Source organism: Schistocerca cancellata, chromosome 3 (assembly GCF_023864275.1).
Source record: "Schistocerca cancellata isolate TAMUIC-IGC-003103 chromosome 3, iqSchCanc2.1, whole genome shotgun sequence".
In the NCBI taxonomy this organism is placed as follows: domain Eukaryota; kingdom Metazoa; phylum Arthropoda; class Insecta; order Orthoptera; family Acrididae; genus Schistocerca; species Schistocerca cancellata.
In genome coordinates, this window is record NC_064628.1 from 294,867,695 (window position 1) to 294,887,040 (window position 19,346).

Consider the following 19,346-nt stretch of genomic DNA (forward strand, 5'->3'; position numbering starts at 1 on the left):
ATTGTCTTGGCCTGTGTTTTCTCTGGAAACATCAGTTCGACAACCACCTTTATTTTTATTTTGATCGTTTATATATCATTCGTTGTGCGAACACTTCGGAGTGGCAGACACAGTCTCGAACGCTCCTGCATAAAAGTAATGCATAAATAGTGAGTCTCAGCATAAAGATACAAATTCTGCTAAATTATAACAGTATTTTACCGCCATTAATGTGTGTAATAGACGATGGGACATAAAGTACATTTTAGTTTACAAATAGTGAAATTATCACTAAGGATATAGCTATATATACTTATAGAAATAAAACAGTTGTAACCGTGCGTTTCTGAAGAAGAGAAATTTCTTAACATCGAATATAGATTTAAGTGTTAGAAATTCTTTTCTGAATGTTTTTATGTGGAGTTTAGGCATATATGGAAGTGAAACATCGACAATAAACAGTTTAGACAAGACAATGGAAACTTTTGAAATGTGTTGCCGTTAAAGCCACACACATCCTCTGCATCTATTCATTTCCCAGGGTACACATTTCTTAGGGCAGACAGATAAAAAAAGCGAGGTGGCGGGGTCGGTGCGTATATACGAACAGATCTGATAGCAAAAGTCTTATGTACGTAAAACCCTGCTGATGAAAGAGGCTGAATTCATGTTCATTGAAATAAATATACAAAGTCGTAAGTTCTTGACTGGCGTCGTGTACAAGCCGCCAAAAATAAGCTCAATGAGTTCCTTTCAGTCTGAATTACATTCACTTCAGTGTCAATACGAACATGTCATCGTAATGGGTGACTTGAACATAGACCTGCTAAGAGACACTCGCTCCGCAATAAACCTAAGAAGATTGTTTAGTTGCAATAGCATGAACAGTCTTCCATTAAAACCTACACACCATACGGCGCACAGTCATACTCTTATAGACGTGATCGCAACGAAACAGACTGACAAAGTAAGAGATGTTGGTCAAACATCGGCCCCTGGCCTCCTAGCACATGATGTAATATTCGTGGCCTACTCTGTGCAGCCCCCAAGGATCAAATCGCGTTACATAACTTGTAGGAACATGAAACGTATTGACCTTGACGCTGTAACAGCCGATTGCTCAGAAATCTCATGGCATCAAATAACCAGAGAACCTACAATCGACGGCAAAATTAATGAACTTATTGATAAACTCACTGCCCTCTATGACAAACATATACCTGTACGCACAATCCGTGTAAGAAAATCTCCTGCTCCATGGCTCACCGCTGAGTTACGTCAAATGATGAATAATACGGATGCTGCCCACAGGCGTTTCAAGGCAGATCCGAAAGCCGAGCGTTTCGAAGAATATAGAAAGCTACGGAACAGAGTGAAACAATGCATTCGCAATGCTAAAATCAGGCACGCTCGCTCCCTTGTATGCAGCGATCTGACGCCCATGACTCTATGGAAGAATCTCCGTAGCTTGGGGGTCGGAAAGGCAAAATCGGAAACTACTTTCCATTTCTCAGCTAACGAATTAAATGAATTCTTCTCTGCACCTCTGAATACCCACACAGCTGATAATTACCGTCCACAAGAATCCCCAAACAGGATAACTAACAACGATACCTTCCATCTAAAACATGTAACAATAAATACGGCAAGAAAAGCAATAATGAGAATCTCTTCTGATGCAATAGGCAATGACAGTATCAGTATAACCATCATTAAGAATGTTGCCGATATCTTAGTACCTGTCTTAACTGACATATTTAATTTTTCCCTCGTGAACGGAATATACCCCACGGCATGGAAAAGAAGCATAATTCGACCCATCCCAAAAATAGAAAACCCGCAACTGCATAGTGATTACCGACCAATTAGCATACTGCCTGCTGTTTCCAAAGCACTTGAATATATTGTTCATGATCAAATCACTGAACACCTGCATGAATTCAGCCTATATGACAAATTTCAATCCGGTTTCCGTAAACATCACAGCACAAACGCTGCTCTAATTAAAGTAACTGATGACCTGAAATATGCCATCGACAACCGAAAGGCAACAATATTGACGCTACTGGACTTCAGTAAAGCTTTTGACACTTAACTTTGATACATTGCTCAGAAAAATGCAACAGCTTAATTTCTCAGATAGTGCAATGAGATGGTTTGAAAGCTACTTAAGATAGACAGCAATGTGTTGTCTGCGTAAATGAAAATCTTCCTGGAAACATGTTTCCTCGGGAGTGCCATAAGGATCAGTCTTAGGACCACTTTTGTTTTCTTTATATGTCAACGATATTTCGTCGGTTCTGTCCTCCTGTAAATATCATTTCTATGCCGACGACCTCCAGCTCTACCTAAGCGTTAGACCTGAAGATGTAAACACTGCAATTGCTCAGATGAATGATGATCTGTCTTCAGTAGTGACATGGGCGAAAAACCTGGGGCTTAAACTAAATGCAAAAAAAGACGCAAGTAATCTTAATAGCCCATCAGAAATTAATAAGTTCAGATTTCCGCGAACGGCTGCCTCCTATTCTTCTCGACGGTACTCCAATACCATATCAGAAAACAGTTAAGAACTTGGGTGTAACTTTGGATGAGCATCTCAACTGGGCGGGGAATACAGTCGCAGTGTGCCAGAAGACGTCTGCTTGTCTCTATGCTCTCAAAAAGTTTCGGAACATATTTCCACAGGACTTGAAACGCCAGCTCGTGCAAGCACTCGTTCTACCGAACCTCCACTATTGTGATGTAATTCAACAAGGCATGAGTAGTGAAAACAAAAGACGGCTAGAACTAACCATGAATGCCTGTGTGCGTTTCACTTACAACATTGGCCGATATGATCATGTTAGTGCTTCATGCTCCCAGCTAGGGTGGCTGCGGCCCGACAAACTGCGTGACTACCACACTCTGTCTACTTCACCGACTCCTCGTCGCGCAAGCACCCCTGTACCTTGGTCCGCCTCTGGAACAAACTGCCCCTTACCTTGCGCAAAATTCAATCCCCTGCTGCTTTTAAGAAGAAGTTGAAGCATTTCCTACTATCATCTTCATAACGTTCTCCACAAAATTAATATACAAGGCCAATCCTCTCCTCTGGCGAATAGCAAAGCTAGCGTCTCCTATCTTGCTCCTGAGATGCCTTCCTCTTCATCTATCTCTATTAGCCACGCAATCTTCTTTTCCTTTATATTTCCTTAATTATGTTTCATCATGTCTCTATTCTCCTCCCTTCACCATCAGTCCCCCTCATACTCCCTGCTGCTAGCACTCCTATCTAAAATCTGTCTCTTCAATAATGTCTAATTATAACAGTACTTATGATCTACGAATAAATTTTCCAGGTGTGCCATTTTAATTGTTTATTTCACTTTTTGTACTAGATGTAGTTTAACATGCGTACTAAAACATATGCATGTAAAATAAGTAGAATGCCTGGCTAGATGTAAGAGAGGGTCTGATGGCCCTAATCTTGCCAGGTTAAGTAAATAAATAAATAAATTAGATCTGTAGATCATGTAACTAATGAGAAGGTACTAAATAGAAGTGGAGAGAAAAGAAATTTCTGGGAGGATCTGACTAAAAGAAGGGGTTGATAGGACACAGTCTGAGACATCAAGGGATCAACAGTAGTGGAGAAGTAAAGTCTTTGGACTGAAGACAACAACAACGGTTCTGTTTTATTACTGTACTGTAGTTGTGGTGTGTGTAAACACGTTTGGTATTCTGTACTACCGTATGTCTGTGTTCCAGTGTGTGCCTGAACAATGCAAGTGGTGTACTTGTGTAAACGCTATCTGATAAAGAGGTGCCAAATCAATCAGAAACAATATAATTGTGTTACAGTTAACTTCTACTAAAAATAAATAAAAAATCTAAATCTGTATATTAAAGAAACTGTGCTGTGAAATACGGTACTGTGCAGTGCAGTCAAGTGCTACAGGGCGTGACATCACAGTGCGTGTCTTGCAATTCCAACTCACAAAGCCCGGCAGAGTAAAAATTTGAAAGAACTATTCAAAATTCTCCCGTGATAATGCCCAATAAATTTATGTACGCAAACTGATTGGTTAAAATCCCGTAAACTAAATGATGTACGCGCCAATGTAATACTGCACTGTAAGAGTAAATCTATAACTCTTGAGTCCTAGCTGTGTAAGTAGATAACTTTGTTTAATCACGTCTCAACAATCCATCAAACTAACTGGCCCGAACCGATAAAGACAAAAATCATGCTAAATATTTCTCTTTCTCAAACTCGTGGTAAATTACGCGCGAGCACGCAATTCAGCAACAACATCGCCAGAATATCTTTACACTTCTCAACTTAATCTTTATAAAATCGTATCTTCGAAAAGCAACTCTCTCTGTGTGTCTATTTCTGTGACCAGCCATTTATTTTCATACCGCTCAACAGCGTGACAAACACCTGACTTTCACTTATTTTTCAATGGCAATGACAATGCTACTGCCGGCCGTGTGGCCGAGCGGTTCTAGGCACTTCATTCTGGCACCGCGCGACCGCTACGGTCGCAGGTTCGAATCCTGCCTGGGGCATGGATGTGTGTGATGTCCTTAGGTTAGTTAGGTTTAAGTAGTTCTAAGTTCTAGGGGACTGATGACCTCAGATGTTAAGTCCCATAGTGCTGAGAGCCATTTGAACCATTTGAACAATGTTACTGACAACCAAAGATCACTTTGCTTGTTATCAGAATCTCTTTCGGGTAACGTACCATTGAAGACTTCATATTTGTACACTGGATATTTTTCAAATAGAAGTGTGACATATCGAATAAAAGAGAGCTCAAATAACCTTCGTTGAATACCAAAAAAAAACTACACTACTATTTGTAAAAAGTGAAACGCTCAGGAGTAATGATTGCAACACGCCACGATAAGATGACGTGTAGAACAACGGAAGAAGTGATTTAAATGGCAGAGAGGTGTCGTGCATGTAGGTTCAACAGGGTCCTCTTTCTGTGACCAGAGGTCAGTGTTATGCAAGCTCAGCCGATCCTCGCCATCACAGGGTGGAACATCGGCATGTGAATGCATTCGAACGTGGCAGAATGGTTGATGTCAGGGAGGCGGTCTGTCGTTCCGTAACACTGCAGCTCGCACAGGGCATTCTGCTTCAATAGTGAGGCGTATGTGGAACCAGAGGCGGCAAGAGAGCCATACACAGCACTGACGTTTACATGGGCTCCAAAAACCGGATTACGTACATTGAGTTTCCAATACCGGTTTTGGTTGGTCCTGTAAACCCTCCAAAATAGTCTGGAAATCCGTTTCTTGCTGCCGGTTTTCCTCTTCCACAATCGCTTTTCGCTACCGCGTAAAAGCACAACTGTTTTTGAAGCGCGCTTGGGCTGCTAGTTAACGACTTATTTTTTAAAAAATTCAGCTAGTATAGACGTAGTGACATCTTGCAATGTGAAGGAGAAGTAGAAATATTACACCGAGCATGAAGCTACTTCTAATATTTAACCGAAGAGAGATAGCACTTGTGCCGACTACATCGGAAACTGGAACAGCAGCCCCCCTGCGGGTCCGGGGATTAGAATAGGCCCGAGGTATTCCTGCCTGTCATAAGAGGCGAATAAAAGGAGTCCATCCCCCTCAAGGGGGTAGTTAGCGCCTGCGTCCGGAGACGGACGGTTCCACGACCTATAATTGTGGTCTTTTTGGTTTTTCACTTCTCGTTTCTTTCTTCCTTCCTTTTGTTGGTTCCTTTCTTTGCTCTTCTCCACCTCACTGTCTTCCTTACTCTTTCCCTTGACTTCTCCTTGCCTTCTCATTGCCTTCTTCTCCTTGCCTTCTCATTGCCTTCTTCTCCTTGCCTTCTCTGGTCTCCGCCTCGGCGTTTGAGACAGTCTGTCCTCTTTTTCCCTCTCTCTCTTCTTTTTCCTCTTCTTTCTTCCTCCCTGTGCGTGCCTGAAGGCCGACCCACGCGTTCACACGCGTAGCCGGTGACGGGGTAACGCGTAAGTCCCCGCCCTGGGTAGACATGTAAGGCACGCGCGTACCCCCTGGTAAAGGCCAGGCCCGGGGAGGGGTGATTGCCTGAGCTGATACCTTCTGACCATGCCGATTGGTCCCTCCGTCTGTTTCTCGGGAGGTGTGACCTGAGGTGTAAACATTCACCTAAGGCGGGAGTGCCCTCTGAGAGGGTCCCCACAAGGAAGGAGCGCGCCATCGGAGACGCTGGCAATCATGGGGGATTCCTCCGCAATGGATTCTACTCCATCTCTCTCGACTTCTGCCCAAAAACGGAAACGTGACCAGCCACCAGTGACAAAAGTCCTACCGCCTGCCCCACAGTTCCTCGTCGTTTCTCGATCTGAGGACGGAAAGGATTTTTCCTCTGTCAACCCTTTCGTTATCCAGAAGGGCGTAGATGCCATAGCCGGATCTGTCAAATCTTGTACCAGGTTGCGTAACGGTACCTTATTACTAGAAACTGAGAGTGCCTTTCAGGCACAAAAACTTCTTCGGGCCACACTCCTGTACACGTTCCCTGTCCGGGTGGAGGCCCACCGAACTTTGAATTCGTCTCGTGGTGTAGTCTATACTAGCTCCCTCGACGGATTGACTGACGAGGAGATTCAATCTTTCCTCGCTGAGCAGGGCGTGACGGCTGTCCATAGGGTCATGAAAAAGGTCAACAATGACCTTGTACCGACCCGGACACTTTTCTTGACCTTCGATAGTGTTAAGCTGCCATCGCGCATCAAGGCGGGCTACGAGGTTATTTCTGTTCGCCCTTATGTCCCGACACCTACGCGCTGCTACCAGTGTCAGCGTTTCAATCACACTCGACAGTCTTGTTCCAATGCGGCTAAATTTGTCACTTGTGGCAGGGATGCCCATGAGGGTGACTGTCCACCTCCGTCTCCTCGTTGTGTGAACTGTCAGGGTGACCATGCCGCATCCTCCCGCGACTCTCCTGTCTATAAGGAAGAACGCTGTATCCAAGAAATTTGGGTCAAAGAGAAAGTGTCCACCTCGGCTGCTCGCAAGCTATTGGCTAGTAGGAAGCCCGCGCTGCTCCCAGCGGGGAAATACAGTACAGTCCTCGCCTCTCCTCGGACTACCAGGGAGGTAGCAACCCAGACATGCGATCTGACCTTCAGCACCACGGTCGTCCGTTCGGCCAGTGCTAAGATCGCGCGGTCGACGTCTCCTCTTCCTCCCATCACCCCACAGACACCAGCCCCTTCATCAGCTTCTGCTAAGACGAAGACCCCGAAGTCAGATGCACGGGCCTTCAAGAAGGAACCATCCCGTGCAGACTTCCTACGTACCTCGACCTCCCAGCCTTCGACCGGTACTTCCACCAATCGTCCTTCCAAAAAGGCTCATAGGAAGCACAGTTCTCCTTCTCCGCCACGGCGCATTTCTTCTCCTGCGCCACCCAGCGGTTGCCGCCCCAGGCCGTCATCCGTTTCGCCTGGCCGCACCGCTGGTAGCCGAACATCTGGCCGTTCACCGGCGGAGGAAGCTCCTCCTCCCGGCCATCCTCCCGAGATGGCCGATGAACCTATAGACCCAATGGACGATGACTGTCCGCCTACTGATAGCGGCGGCAGTGCTCGCTCGAAGCCAGGCCCTCAGCGGCCTTCGAGGTGACCCCTTCTTTCATCTTCCTTTTCTTACGATGGCACTTATTCACTGGAATATTCGCAGCATTCGCTCCAACCGAGAGGACTTGAAGTTGCTGCTCCGCTTGCACCGTCCGCTCGTTGTAGCCCTCCAGGAAACGAAGCTCCGCCCATGCGATCAAATTGCCTTGGCACACTACACCTCTGTGCGTTTTGACCTACCCCCTGTGGTAGGTATCCCAGCTCATGGAGGGGTTATGTTGCTGGTCCGGGATGATATTTACTACGATCCCATCACGTTGCACACCGGCCTGCAGGCAGTTGCCATCCGCATTACTCTCCCCACTTTTACGTTTTCCTTTTGTACCGTTTACACTCCATCGTCATCTGCCGTTACCAGGGCAGACATGATGCAACTTATTGCTCAGCTACCTGCACCATTTTTGTTAACTGGAGACTTCAATGCCCACCATCCCCTTTGGGGCTCTCCAGCATCCTGCCCGCGAGGCTCCTTGCTAGCAGACCTTTTCAACCAGCTCAATCTTGTCTGCCTCAATACTGGTGCCCCTACTTTTCTTTCGGACACATCTCACGCCTATTCCCATTTAGACCTCTCTATATGTACTCCCCAACTTGCACGCCGGTTTGAGTGGTATGCGCTTTCTGATACATATTCGAGCGACCACTTCCCGTGTGTTATCCATCTCCTGCAGCATACCCCCTCTCCGTGCTCCTCTAGTTGGACCAACTCCAAGGCAGACTGGGGGCTCTTCTCTTACAGGGCGACCTTTCAGGATCAAACCTTCACAAGCTGCGATCGTCAGGTCGCACACCTCACGGAAGTCATTCTCGCTGCTGCTGCATATTCCATCCCTCACCCTACTTCTTCTCCACGTCGCGTACCGGTCCCCTGGTGGACCGCAGCATGTAGAGACGCTTTACGTGTTCGTCGACGTGCTTTACGCACATTTAAACGCCACCCTACAGTGGCGAATTGTATTAATTATAAACGATTACGTGCTCAGTGTCGTCGTATTATTAAAGAAAGCAAGAAAGCCAGCTGGGCTGCTTTCACAAGCACCTTCAACAGTTTTACTCCTTCTTCTGTTGTGTGGGGTAGCCTGCGCCGGCTATCTGGCACTAAGGTCCACTCACCAGTTTCTGGCTTGAAGGTCGCGAATGACGTCCTTGTGGCCCCTGCGGCTGTCTCCAATGCCTTCGGCCGCTTTTTCGCAGAGGTTTCGAGCTCCGCTCATTATCACCCTGCCTTCCTCCCCCGCAAACAGGCAGAGGAGGCTAGGCCACCTAACTTCCGCTCCTCGAATTGTGAAAGTTATAATGCCCCATTCACCATGCGGGAACTCGAAAACGCACTTGGCCGATCACGGTCCTCTGCTCCAGGGCCTGATTCTATTCATATTCAGATGCTGAAGAACCTTTCTCCTGCGGGTAAAGGTTTTCTTCTTCGTACATACAATCGCATCTGGATTGAGGGACATGTTCCCGCATGCTGGCGCGAGTCGATTGTTATCCCGATTCCTAACCCGGGGAAGGACAAGCACTTGCCTTCCAGTTATCGACCTATCTCGCTTACCAGCTGTGTCTGTAAAGTGATGGAGCGAATGGTTAACTCTCGATTGGTTTGGCTGCTCGAGTCTCGACGCCTACTTACCAATGTACAATGTGGATTTCGTAGGCGCCGCTCTGCTGTTGACCATCTGGTTACCTTGTCGACCTTCATTATGAATAACTTCTTGCGGAAGCGCCCGACCGCGGCTGTGTTCTTTGATTTGGAGAAGGCTTACGACACCTGTTGGAGGGCGGGCATTCTCCGCACCATGCATACATGGGGCCTTCGCGGTCGCCTCCCTCTTTTTATTCATTCCTTTTTAATGGATCGACAGTTCAGGGTACGTGTGGGTTCTGTCCTGTCCGACACCTTTCGCCAGGAGAATGGGGTGCCACAGGGCTCAGTTTTGAGCGTCGCTCTCTTCGCCATCGCGATCAATCCAATAATGGATTGCCTCCCAGCTGATGTATCAGGCTCCGTTTTCGTGGACGATTTTACCATCTATTGCAGCGCGCAGTGTACACGTGTCCTGGAGCGCTGTCTCCAGCGTTCTCTTGACCGTCTTTACTCCTGGAGTGTCGCCAATGGCTTCCGTTTTTCTGCCGAGAAGACGGTCTGTATTAACTTCTGGCGCTACAAAGAGTTTCTCCCACCGTCCTTACGACTCGGTCCCGTTGCTCTCCCAATCGTGGAGACAACCAAATTTTTAGGCCTTACATTTGACAGGAAACTTAGCTGGTCTCCACATGTGTCATATTTGGCCGCCCGTTGTACCCGTTCTTTAAATGTCCTCCGTGTTCTCAGTGGTATGTCGTGGGGAGCGGATCGAACCGTCCTACTTCGTCTATATCGGTCGATCGTCCGCTCCAAGCTGGATTATGGGAGCTTCGTATACTCCTCTGCACGGCCATCCATCTTACGCCGCCTCAACTCCATACAACATCGGGGTTTACGACTTGCGATCGGAGCATTTTATACTAGTCCCGTAGAGAGTCTTCATGCTGACGCTGGCGAATTGCCACTCACCTACCGGCGCGATATACTGCTTTGTCGGTATGCCTGTCGGCTACTGTCAATGCCCGACCATCCGTCTTATCGTTCCTTTTTTGACGACTCTCTCGACCTTCAATACTGGTTGTATGTCTCTGCCCTGCTACCCCCTGGAGTTCGCTTTCGTCGCCTCCTTCAGCACCTTAATTTTTCACTCCCTGCAACCTTTAGAGTGGGCGAGAGCCACACACCACCTTGGCTCCAGGCTCAGGTCCGCGTTCACCTTGACCTCAGCTCGCTCCCAAAAGAGGTTACCCCCGGTTCGGTCTACCACTCCCGTTTTTTGGAACTTCGTTCGAAGTTCATCAACATGACTTTCATTTATACAGATGGCTCTAAGACCAATGACGGGGTCGGGTGTTCCTTTATTGTCGGGGCACAAAGTTTCAAATACCGGCTCCATGGCCATTGTTCGGTCTTCACAGCTGAGCTCTTTGCCCTCTTCCAGGCTGTTCTTTACATCTGCCGCCACCGACATTCTGCTTATGTCATCTGCTCGGATTCCCTGAGCGCCATCCAGAGCCTCAGTGATCCGTACCCGGTTCACCCTTTCGTACACCGGATCCAACGCTCTCTTCAGCAGCTGGTGGACGTCGGTTCTCCGGTTAGCTTTATGTGGGTTCCTGGCCATGTCGGTATCCCTGGGAACGAAGCTGCAGATGCCGCGGCCAAGGCTGCGGTCCTCCAGCCTCGGACAGCTTCTTGTTGTGTCCCTTCGTCCGATTTTAGCAGGGTCATTTGTCGACGCATTTTATCGCTGTGGCATGCCGATTGGGCTGCACTTACAGACAACAAGCTTCGGGCCTTGAAACCTCTTCCCGTGGCTTGGACGTCCTCCTCACGCCCTTCTCGGCGGGAGGAGGTAGTTTTGGCCCGGTTAAGAATTGGGCACTGCCGGTTCAGCCATCGCCATCTGCTGACGGCTGCGCCGGCGCCGTTCTGCCCATGTGGGCACTTGCTGACGGTTCGACACATTTTAATGTCCTGTCCAGATTTTAACACACTGCGCCTACATCTTAACCTGCCAAGTACTTTCGATGCCATTTTAGCGGATGACCCACGAGCAGCTGCTCGTGTTCTTTGTTTTATCAATTTGACAAACCTCTCTAAGGACATTTGATGATGCTGTTTTTTAATCCTATGCCTGTCAGTCTGTCTTTTATCGTGTTTTCCCTTTTAGTTGTTGTTTTAAACTTGTGCCTCGCGGTGCATTCTTAACGTCGTCAGGGCGCTAATGACCACAAAAATGCGCCCTAAAACCACAAAAAAAAAAATGGAACAGCAGATTTACAGACGCCGTATTTGAATAGGCTATCAAATCCGCTTCAGGCCTTAACAAGTAAACACGACAGCGAAAAACTCTTTCCGAAATTGTTTCCAGCTCCCGAAAGAGGCGTCGGATGTAAACGTAGCGACAGTGTACTGGATGGCACACTGTAACGGACGGAACAGCATCGCCTACAGTATAGGCGCAACGTTGGGTGTGGGCATTTCTGCGTCGACGGTTTGACGCAGTCTTCTGCGCGCGGTCCTAGGCAAACGCATGACATTGCGGCAGCTTCCATCGACCAGCACCCACCTGTGCCTCTGACTACAATGTGGACGTGAACGCTAACACTAACGCGCTGAGTGGCAAAATGTACTGTTTTCGGACGAGTCCAGCTTCAGCTTGTCCTACACTACTGGCCATTAAAATTGCTACACCATGAAGATGACTTGCTACAGACGCGAAATTTGACAGGAAGAAGATACTGTGACATGCAAATGATTAGCTTTTCAGAGCATTCACACAAGGATGGCGCCGGTGGCGACACATACAACGTGCTGACATGAGGAGAGTTTCAAACCGATTTCTCATACACAAATAGCAGTTGCCCGTCGTCGCCTGGTGAAACGTTGTTGTGATGCCTCGTGTAAGGAGGAGAAATGCTTACCATCACGTTTCCGACTTTGATAAAGGTCGGATTATAGACTATCGCGATTGCGGTTTATCGTTTCGCAACATTACTGCTCGCGTTGGTCGAGATCCAATGACTGTTAGCAGAATATAGAATCGGTGGGTTCAGGAGGGTAATACGGAACGCCGTGCTGGATCCCAACGGCCTGGAATCACTAGCAGTCGAGATGACAAGCATCTTATCCGCATGGCTGTAACGGATCGTGCAGCCACGTCTCGAACCCTGAGTCAACAGATGGGGACGTTTGCAAGACAACAACCATCTGCACAAACAGTTGGACGTCGTTTGCAGCAGCATGGACTATCAGCTCGGAGACCATGACTGCGGTTACCCTTGACGCTGCATCACAGACAGAAGCGCCTGCGCCTGCGATGGTGTACTCAACGACGAACCTGGATGCACGATTTACAAAACGTCATTTTTTTTTTCGGATGAATCCAGGTTCTGTATACAGTATCATGATGGTCGCATCCGTGTTTGGTGACATCGCGATGAACGCACATTGGAAGCGTGTATTCGTCATCGCCATACTGGCATATCACCTGGCGTGATGGTATGAGGTGCCATTGGTTACACGTCTCGGTCACCTCTTGTTCGCATTGACGGAACTTTGAACAGCGGACGTTACATTTCAGCAGGATAATGCACGATCGCATGTTGCAGGTCCTGTACGGGCCTTTCTGGATACAGACAATGTTCGACTGCTGCCCTGGCCAGCACATTCTCCAGATCTCTCACCGATTGAAAACGTCTGGTCAATGGTGGCCGAGCAACTAGCTCTTCACAATACGCCAGTCACTAATCTTGATGAACGGTGGTATCGTGTTGAAGCTGCATGGGCAGCTGTACCTGTACACGCCATCCAAGCTCTGTTTGACTCAATGCCCAGGCGTATCAAGGCCGTTATTACGGCCAGAGGTGGTTGTTCTGGGTATTGATTTCTCAGGATCTATGCACCCAAATTGCGTGATAATGTAATCACAAGTCCGTTGTAGTATAATATATTTGTCCAATGAATACCCGTTTATCATCTGCTTTTCTTCTTGGTGTAGCAATTTTTATGGCCAGTAGTGTACAATGATGGCCGCATACCCATTCGACGCGGCAGCGGTGAACGCAGTCAGGCAAACTGTATTGTTGAGCGGCATGCGGACAAACGCCAAGTATGATGGTTTGGGGCGCCGTTGCCTATGATGTGTGACCTCGCCTACTAAGTCGTGAGGGCTGTCTGGACAGCTACCGCTGCATCAGGGAGATTTTACAGCCCGAGACACTGCCCCTCCTGCAGACGGTTGCACATGCCGTATTTCAGCAGGACAATACCTAGCCACATTTGGCGAGGAATGCGCAAGCTTTCTTCGAAGAATTGCGGGCACCACAGCTTTTCTGGTTTGCCCGTTTGTCTAACATTTCGCCCATCGAACATGTCTCGGATACAGTCGGTCAGCAACTTGTCCGTTTAGATCCTCCTGCATCCACAGTTGATGCTTCGTGGACGCGCCTACAAACCGCGTGGTCAGTAGCATATTCAGGCGCTCTTTGATTCATACCATGTCTAGCGGCTCTGATTGCAGCACGAGGTGGCGCTCCTATATATTGATTTTCGTCATCATACCGCATGTACAGATCCATAATCCTAATCATTTGTGTAGTGTCATGTCTCCAATCGGTGGAATAAATTTTATTGTGAACACATCTCTCGATCTTGGTGTTTCACTTTCTTCAAAGAGTAGTGTAGAAACCTTAGACAGTAGTCATGGACTCGAAGGGAGTGAAACTGCACAGACGGAACATAAGCTGTAAACCACATAATCTAAATAATATTTTAACTAACGTTTGCTGGTCAAAGGAGAACTTTATGGTTTATAATTATTGTTACCTCTTTGCACTTTCTTCCTGAGAGCGTGTTGTATCTATATTACTCCTATGACGAAATTCTATTATTAGCTTGCAGATTACGTAATTATTTATCATGTAAACTACATTATACCTATGTAGTGATTAAGCTCTTTTTGTTACGTAAATCAAATGCCAACGGCCTTGCCTCGTGGAACACCTGTACACCGGCTCCCGTAAGGTCACAGAGGTCAGAGATGTTGCATGTGGCCAGTGCTTGGATGGGTAATCGACCGCGTGCGCCACGTGCTGTTGGTTGCTTACACTTTCTTTATGGCAAAGGGGATGAGGGGTGTTGGCATCAAGTTCCTGAACACTAAACTTTGCACCAATGTCTTTCTCCGCGGTATCTCATGAAGTGAGATGGTCCGTCCGTCGGATGGGGACGTTAAGCTGCGCTGCATCCTTGGTGCTGTTAGAGAGGAGTAGGCTACATGCTGGCACAAGTTTTCACCCACTCCCTTCTCACATCATCATCATTCAACACATGACATCATTCTACACACACCCATTAGTTGCCTCCATTTACCACGTACGGCACACTTCAACACACTTTTCATCTTCGCGAAGGAAGGTGCCATTGTGCACGAAGGATAGATAAACCTTACAAATTAGGCTACTGAACCTGCCCTTCCAGGTCTCCCAGCCAACAATGCTGTACGACATTTTCCCACAAAGTATTCGTATTATAATGCTGTTACAATGTAATTTGTCAAAATTTGTATCTTTATGCTGAGAGTCACTCTTTACTAGTCACAAAGGATGAAATATAAATAAAGACAATGACGTTTAGCCTTGGGCCTTATGTTTCCAATAATATACTTCATCAGTTACGGAATCAGAAATAAAATTTTCCTGGGAAAGAATGGAGGAGAAGGTGCAACTTCACTGTTGGAAAAACGATCGCAGCAAGAGGAACTTGCGCGACGTAAACGAAAAGATGGTAGATGTGCTTCTACGTCTGAAGGTATCTATTTAAATTTCACGCCAGTAGCACAAGAGTGGCGCTATGAGGATGAAAATCAGGTTTTTTAATAGACTCTGCAACGGTCGTCAGCGTTCGTTACCTTTGGGATTGGGCATGGTGAGCTGATGTTTTTCCAGGAATGTAGCCACAGTACATGATTGCCGGCAGCGGTGGCCAGGGGAATGTACGGTCAAAAGAAGACCAGTCCCCGGACAGCTACGTGGCAGTATCGGGTGGGAAGACCACCGTGTTCGGCGTATAGCTCTGCCGCATTTTACTGCATCTGCAGCAGCAATCGGAGCAGTATTTGTCACCACAGCGACAGAACGAACTGTTCCAAATCCGTCATTTCAAGAGCAGCTCCGTGCCAGGCGCCCTATAACGTGCATTCCACGGACCCCATTTGCGAATTCAGTCATGTCAAGGAAGAGCTCATTGGAGGGTACGGTGGAGGTCTGTTGTGATTTCTTATGGAAGCTGGTTCTGCCTCGGTGCCAGTGATGGTTAGGAGGAGACCACTTTAGGGCCTACGACCAACCTGTCTGCATGCAAGCGACTCTGGACTTACACCTGGTGTGCTGTTTGGTATGACAGCAGGAGCACTCTCTTGTGGTTATCCCACGCACCCTGATTGCAAATCTGTACGTCGATCTGGTGATTCGACCTGTTGTGCTGTCATTTGTGATCAGCATTCCAGGAGGTGGTTTCCAACACAACAACGCTCGCTCACATAGCGCAGTTGTAACTCAACGTGCTCTACAGTGTGTCGACACGTTGCATTGGCCTGCTCCATCACCTGAACTGCCTCCAGTCAGTCACATATGGGTCATCATCGGACGGAAACTTGAGCGTCATCCACAAACAGCATTGATCGTCCCAGTATTGACAGACCAAGCGCAACAGGCATGGAACTCCATCCCACAAACTGACACCCGCGTCTGTTTTTCATTCAACATTCTGGCGATTACACAGCTTATTAATGTACTATCATATCACATTTGCAATCGTTTATCTCGTGCTCACATTATCCTGTGAGCTTGCAGTGTTATCAATTAATTATGTTACCTAGACAAACGTATTCGAAATTTCCTTAATGTACATTATTTTTTTTGGTGTTGCGACTTTTTTCCGTCCATGTATTTTGACAATATGTTCTGTGAGCGGTAGGAAGGAGAGGTGACTTGCCTCGGTGGTTGCAGACCAACGGCAATGACGGCGCCCGCGTCCGACCAGTCGTTCATCCAGAAGCTGAAGACGTCGGGTCGCAGCCTGGTGGTGTTCTATGGCAGCCAGACGGGCACTGCAGAGGAGTTCGCCGGCCGGCTCGCCAAGGAGGGAGCGCGCTACCGCCTCAAGGGCATGGTGGCGGACCCGGAGGAATGCGACATGGTCAGTGGCTGGCACGACATCTTTCTTATTAGAGAATTAAGCTATAATTTAAAATTAAAAAACCTGCCTCCATATTTTCTGTGTTGTTCCCCCTCCCCTGCCGTAACCCCTCCTCCCCCGCCCCATCTCGAGACGAGAAATTGGAAATTTGTGGTAAGTTCTATGGGACCAGACTGCTGAGGTCATAGGTCCCTAGGCTTACACACTACTTAATCTAACTTAAACTAACTTACGCTAACGGCTACCCCGCGCGGCTTCGAGACGAGAGTCGTACGGAAATTACTGAACTTCATTCCCTCTGTGCAGGAGTAATTTAGGTCCCGCCTTTGACCTGTAATTATTGGTGGTCACCTAGATAGCAGTGACTATTAGAGAAGCTCCTCCTTTTGAAGGAGGACACCATAGACGAAGTGTGGGTATAAAATAACGGGACCGTTGCTGTAAAACATTTTCTTAAAAAAAACACATTTAATTATTATCACCCTCAGTATACTCCCTTACGTGAATTTTGGATTGATGGTAGCAGTGCTCGAAGTCATTCTGTGTGAGCTGCTTGATGACGCGTACCGCTTCAATGGACTGAAATCTCTTTCCTTTAATGCAGATTTGACCTTGGGGACTATGTAAGTCACAGGGTGCTACTTCAGGCGAATAAGGTGGATGGTCTGACACTGATGTTTCACTTCGCGAGAAATCTTAACAGATAATGCGGTAAGAGCCGGTGCGTTGTCGTTCCGTACCTCAATCGGTAAAAACGGAACCCTTAAGAGATCGCTTTCTTGTCTGTGTCTGTCCGTCCGATTGTTAAAAACTCTTCTCAGGAACCGTTAGATGTGTTAAATTCAAATTTATGTCGCATACTGAGGTAAACGGTCCTTTGACTACGTTATAAATGTAAGCTTCTAAGTAAATGCAATCAAAAATACGGCCATTTGTCACATATTTTAATACTCGCAAAGTCATTCATGAAAACCTATAACGTACTTCTCATTGGCCAAGAATCGTCAAATCTGGCAAGAAGGAATGTTTCACAATACAACAAAAGGAAAAAAATCCAGAAGCTGTAAATTTGTAGCTGTGCGACACGAAATTTTGTCATTTCTTATCTGACTCATTGTTAGTCCGTCTGTTAAGACCCCTTTTTTTCTCAGGAACAGATAGACGTGTCAAGTTGAAATTTGTAACATACTACGATCTATAGACCCTTAGCTGCTAAGTCAATGCAACCAAATGCCTCGGCCTTTTATGTCACATAGTTTAATACTCCTAAACTCACTCATCAAAGCCTATACAGTATATCTCATTGACCTAGAATCATGAAATTTGGTAAGAAAGAAGTGTCGCAGTACGAGTAATGGCAGAAAATTGTTAATTTGTAATTACATTACACGAAAAAGTATTTATTTTATCATTAGTTATCCAACGTCAAACTTGAAATTGAAACAATGAGTAGTTCTACGTTCACATTGACTGGGTTGCCATATTAAGTCAAACATCAGGCAAGGAATGACTTTATCGCTCATATGACGCGTCTCGGAATTAATCCGTCATCAGATATCCAGGAGCAATTACTGTATGAAGATCAGGCGTTCCAAGTTGTATGTGAAACAAACCATGCTTGCCTGATTTTTGACTTTTACCATTGCGACCCAGTCAGCCTGAATGGAGAACTCCTGATTATTGTAATGATGGTCACTTGTCTCATGCATAACTTCATCACATTTATATTATCGACATTAAAATATTCTCGAAAATCTTGGAATACGTGGGACCAGTATCTCACCAGTATCAATCTTGATAAAAGGCGAAAATGGTAGAATTTCTCGAATTGTCTACGTACATAATTAAGTTTGTACGGAATCCTTAGTGGGCAGGTCCTACTCGCACCCGGCCAATTTGTTCTTATTTCCTCACGGAGTGAGCAGGAACGTCAAGGTAGTTACGTCATTAATAGTTCGACATTCAGGAACCCAGTGAAAATATACCGTTCCATGAATACCGAAAAAAAAATCCTAATCGCTTTGTATCTTGATGTGCTCATTCGCGCTTTCTTCGCTCTGTGAAGCTGGGCTTTTCAAGTGCGCGGATTGGTGCTAACTTTGTGGTTTCGTCACATTTTATCACTGTGTCCAAGAAATAAGAATCATTTTCACTGGTATTCAAAGTGTCACTACAAACATTTTCACGGGTTCTTTTTGTTCGAAAATGAGTATTTTCGGCACCAGTTTTCTCACACATTTCTCATGTTAAGCAGATCATGTAAAATTTGCGCCGGCCGGTGTGGCAGAGCGGTTCTAGGCGCTTCAGTCTGGTACCGCGCGACCGCTACGATCGCAGGTTCGAATTCTACCTCTGGTATGGATGTGTGTGATGTCCCTAGGTTAGTTAGGTTTAAGTAGTTCTAAGTTCTAGGGGACTGATGACCTTAGATGTTCCCATAGTGCTCAGAGCCATTTGAACCGTTTTTGTAAAATTTGCCTTACGCAGCCTTCGTGAGTTCCTACGGTTTCAGCAATCGATCGAATACTCAACTGACGGTCAGATCGAATATTACCTTCTTTTTCGATGTTTTAATCCGTTTTTGATGTTGGAGGGCGCCCTGGGCGTGAGTCACCTTAAATGACTCCTCCGGCCGCGCGGTCTAGGGGCGCATTGCACGGTTCGCGCGGCTCTCACCCCCCCCCCCCCCCCCCCCCCCCCCGAAGTTGCATTAAGTTGCATTAAGTAGTGTAAGTCTAGGGACCAATGGCGTCAGCAGTTTCGTCCCGTAGGCCCTTACCACAAATGTCCTCTCGGCCATCTTGAAACCGCTTGAGCCACTGAGAAACTAGCGTATGTGATACTGTCTTCACCATATACTTCATTTTAGTAAAAGACAGGTTTCAGTAGCGGTTTTTTCCAAGTTTCATGTGAAAGTTGCAAGACAATCGTTACTCCGT

The 19,346-nt window shown here is 46.8% G+C and overlaps 1 protein-coding gene across 1 annotated transcript in view; it reads left to right on the forward strand.

The window, feature by feature from the left end:
* Positions 1-19,346, forward strand: part of LOC126174994 (NADPH--cytochrome P450 reductase) — a 210,567-nt gene that overhangs the window by 108,962 nt on the left and 82,259 nt on the right. Inside the window, exon 3 of the mRNA XM_049921477.1 lies at positions 16,218-16,407. Coding sequence (XP_049777434.1) covers positions 16,218-16,407 — 190 coding nt within the window. The remainder of the gene's footprint in view (positions 1-16,217; positions 16,408-19,346) is intronic.